Genomic DNA, 3,334 nt, shown 5'->3' on the forward strand with positions numbered 1-3,334 from the left:
CCGAATTATCTTTTTTGTGGTATGAAATTAATATATTAAATTGAATACAAAAATCTCTTCCCAATTGGGAAAGTCCACAACAAAAACTTTAGCTGTTGGTGTTACTCGCGTGTGGGAAAGAAAACCAATCTGGTACATCCACGATGACGCCACGTGGTGGTATATGGAAGCAGCGATTAAAATAAAATTTAGAAAAATATTTTAAAAAAGAGAGAGGGGTCGGTCGTGGACCACATGCGTGTTGAAGACAGGACACCGCCTATACCTAACGTGTCAACCCAAAAGGAGGCCACGTATACGTGTCGAGAAGGACGAAGCACGTGTTCATAATCGAGGTATGGTGGAGATGAGATGGACGGCAGAGATGAGAGCGCTCTATTCAGTAGTTCGACGTCATACCAACTGGACAGTGTCGGATCCTGCCCGAGATGGTGACGGGCAAGCTGCCCGCGATTAGGCGCGGTGGCCCCCAGGTGAAATTGTTGCGGGTGATGAGGTGGCGCTCTCCTCCTTCGTTTAGAAAAAGCTCCATCCAAACCCATTGTATTGAAATCCATTTTCTCTTCGTTATATACAGAGAACTCCAAGCATCCTCTAACGAGCAAGAGAAGAGTCTGTTAATGTTTTTTGTTGGCGTCGTTTGTTGATCGATTTTAGTATTGGTCTAGTTGATTTGATTTGCGATGGCTGGAATGTGCTGCGGTGTTGTTGGAGAAAGCGAGGCGTCGGCGACGACGACGACGATGACGACGGACTCGAGCTCCAGGACCTCGCGGCGGAGGAGATTGGACCTCTTGCCGCTTAAGTACATAGCTGAACTGGCCGTCCAACCGACGGCGGAGAACGGGCGGAAGCGGCAGAAGATCGATCTGTACTGGTCCTTATCGTCCGTACCACAAAACGCAGCCGAGAGCTCGAAAGAGGGACTCGAAGAGTCGAAGCCTAGTGCTACGGTGCGTGTTGTGGAAGATGATGCTGGTGTAAAGAATAGACGTGGTGATGAGGTGTCCGAGTCTGTTCGCGTGGAAAACGAAGCGGTTCAGGCGCCGGTCCAGGAGAGTCCCCGGTTCGGTATGACTTCGGTGTGTGGGAGAAGACGAGACATGGAAGACGCCGTTTCGATTCACCCGTCTTTTTTGCAAAAGGAGAATCCGGAATTTAACGGAACTCACTTCTACGGCGTTTTCGACGGCCATGGCTGCTCTCATGTAAGCACACTAATCCTATTCAATTAGCCTAATTAATCTTCGTTGTTTACTTAGCCGCTTCGCTTTCGATTTTTCGTTTTTCGTTTCGGAATTTAATTTTGTTGTTCTTAATTCGATTTTCTTCTTCAGGTGGCCTTGAAGTGTAAGGACCGATTGCACGAGATCGTAAAGCAAGAGCTCGAAACCGAAGGCGAGACCGTACAGTGGAAGGACGCCATGGAGCGAAGCTTCTTGAAGATGGACGAGGAGGTCCAGGAAGGGAACCTCAAGGCACAGAGCTCGAACTGCCGGTGCGAACTCCAGACTCCGCACTGCGACGCCGTCGGTTCTACGGCGGTTGTGGCCGTCGTCACCCCGGAGAAGATCGTCGTCTCCAATTGCGGCGATTCCCGCGCTGTGCTTTGCCGAAGCGGCGCCGCGGTTCCTCTTTCCTCCGATCATAAGGTGTGCCTTTAGCTCCCTCGCTTTTTTTCCCGACAAACAAACACAAATAGCGGATTAAAGTTAAATAATCGGTACTTTTTGGATCTGATAAAGTCAGACTACAAATTCATTGAACCGAATCTGTCGCTTTGGCGCGTGAACTAATTAGCACTTTGATTGCGCGTACACAACACGTTAGCTAACGTGCGATTATATTGATTGTGTTTGTGCAGCCGGATCGACCCGACGAGCTCGTTCGGATCGAAGCAGCGGGCGGTCGCGTGATCTACTGGGATGGCGCGCGAGTCCTCGGAGTTCTTGCCATGTCGAGGGCCATCGGCGACAACTACCTGAAGCCGTACGTGATATCGGAGCCGGATGTGATGGTCACGGAACGGACGGCGGAGGACGAGTGTCTTATCCTTGCCAGCGACGGCCTTTGGGACGTGGTATCCAACGACACCGCCTGCGGCGTCGCGCGCATGTGTCTGCGCGCGCAGACGGCGGCTTCGCAGTCGGAGTTGTGCTGTGATGCGGCGGCGAGCTCCGACAAGGCGTGTTCGGACGCATCCATTTTGTTGACGAAGTTGGCCCTGGCTAGGCAGAGCAGCGACAACGTCAGCGTCATCGTCGTGGATTTGAGAAGACCAGGGAGGTCCTAAATCCGGTGTCGTTTGGTTACGCGATGATGATATAATTACCGATCTAGCCTCAGAGAAAGGGAAATTACAAGAGAGTAGCTTTCGATTTGTTAATTTTTAGTTGTGGGCTGCTCGTAATTTTCTTTTAATTTACACGTTGAAGGAAAGAAAATTTAGATTTCTTTCTCTGGGTCGTTTGGTTTATTTTTTTCTCTCTTAATTTTTAGTTTTTCTTTTTATTTTACAATATCCGCTTTGACTGCAGAACGTTGCAGAAATGTGTTATTATACGAACTAAATTGTTTTTTTCTTTTACTTTTGGATGTTTTGTTGCTTCTCAAAATCAATGAGTTTGCTTAAAGTGTTGTTATTGAATTTCAAATGTGATGAACTTGTTTTTATGTAAATTTTGTAAGGTGAGATTATGCGAGATTAGCTTTTGATCAATGTTGTTGAAGGAGGAAGGACCGTCCCACCTAGAAAATCCTCCGCTACTAGATTTTGTTAATAATATGAAGAAAAAGGAAAAAGTAAAACAATGAGGGGACCAGGCCAGTATACCATAAACAGTTAACGAAATTGATATGTTTGTTAACAATATGAAGAAAAAGGAAAAGTAAAACAATGAGGGGACCAGGCCAGTATACCATAAACAGTTAACGAAATTGATATGTTCTGGTTTAAGAATTCTTTAGCTTTTGTCATTTGAAATCGGGTTTTCATAATTTTGTTGCTCATGATTCACTGTCAATGTCCACCTCCTCAACATCAAATTGCTCCCCGTGACCTCGAACGGAAGAGTGAAAGCCCAACGCAATCTCTTTTTATAAAATGAGTTTTAACGAAAAACTCACATATTGTTCATTTTAACGAAAAATCATATTTTTACACTAAAAAGTCAATCATGATACTATTCACTTTACCCTTTATATTATCCTTATCATTAAAACTCAAAGTTTTCAAGTCCTTTTTATTAGTTTTCCTTTTTATAAAACATCTCAAAAAAATTAGATATCAAGTAAAACAACTATTTATTGCACTAAAATTAGCAAAAACATCCGT

The 3,334-nt window shown here is 45.3% G+C and overlaps 1 protein-coding gene across 1 annotated transcript; it reads left to right on the forward strand.

Annotated features, from left to right (window-relative positions):
- Positions 1 to 548: 548 nt before the first annotated feature.
- On the forward strand, positions 549 to 2,587 carry LOC137733493 (protein phosphatase 2C 37-like). Its single transcript, XM_068472640.1, has 3 exons — positions 549 to 1,208; positions 1,338 to 1,652; positions 1,865 to 2,587. The coding sequence occupies exons 1-3, from the start codon at positions 684 to 686 to the stop codon at positions 2,291 to 2,293; spliced, it is 1,269 nt and encodes a 422-aa protein (XP_068328741.1). The 5' UTR covers positions 549 to 683; the 3' UTR covers positions 2,294 to 2,587.
- Positions 2,588 to 3,334: the final 747 nt, after the last annotated feature.

The sequence above is a fragment of the Pyrus communis genome, chromosome 5 (assembly GCF_963583255.1).
Source record: "Pyrus communis chromosome 5, drPyrComm1.1, whole genome shotgun sequence".
NCBI lineage: Eukaryota > Viridiplantae > Streptophyta > Magnoliopsida > Rosales > Rosaceae > Pyrus > Pyrus communis.

Bases quoted from the DNA above. Each gene is read 5' to 3' on its own strand.
- LOC137733493 (XM_068472640.1), top strand. From the start codon at position 684: ATGGCTGGAATGTGCTGCGGTGTTGTTGGAGAAAGCGAGGCGTCGGCG. The intron at 1,209-1,337 runs GTAAGCACACTA...TTTCTTCTTCAG, and splicing joins ACGGCCATGGCTGCTCTCAT to GTGGCCTTGAAGTGTAAGGA. The intron at 1,653-1,864 runs GTGTGCCTTTAG...GTGTTTGTGCAG, and splicing joins CTCTTTCCTCCGATCATAAG to CCGGATCGACCCGACGAGCT.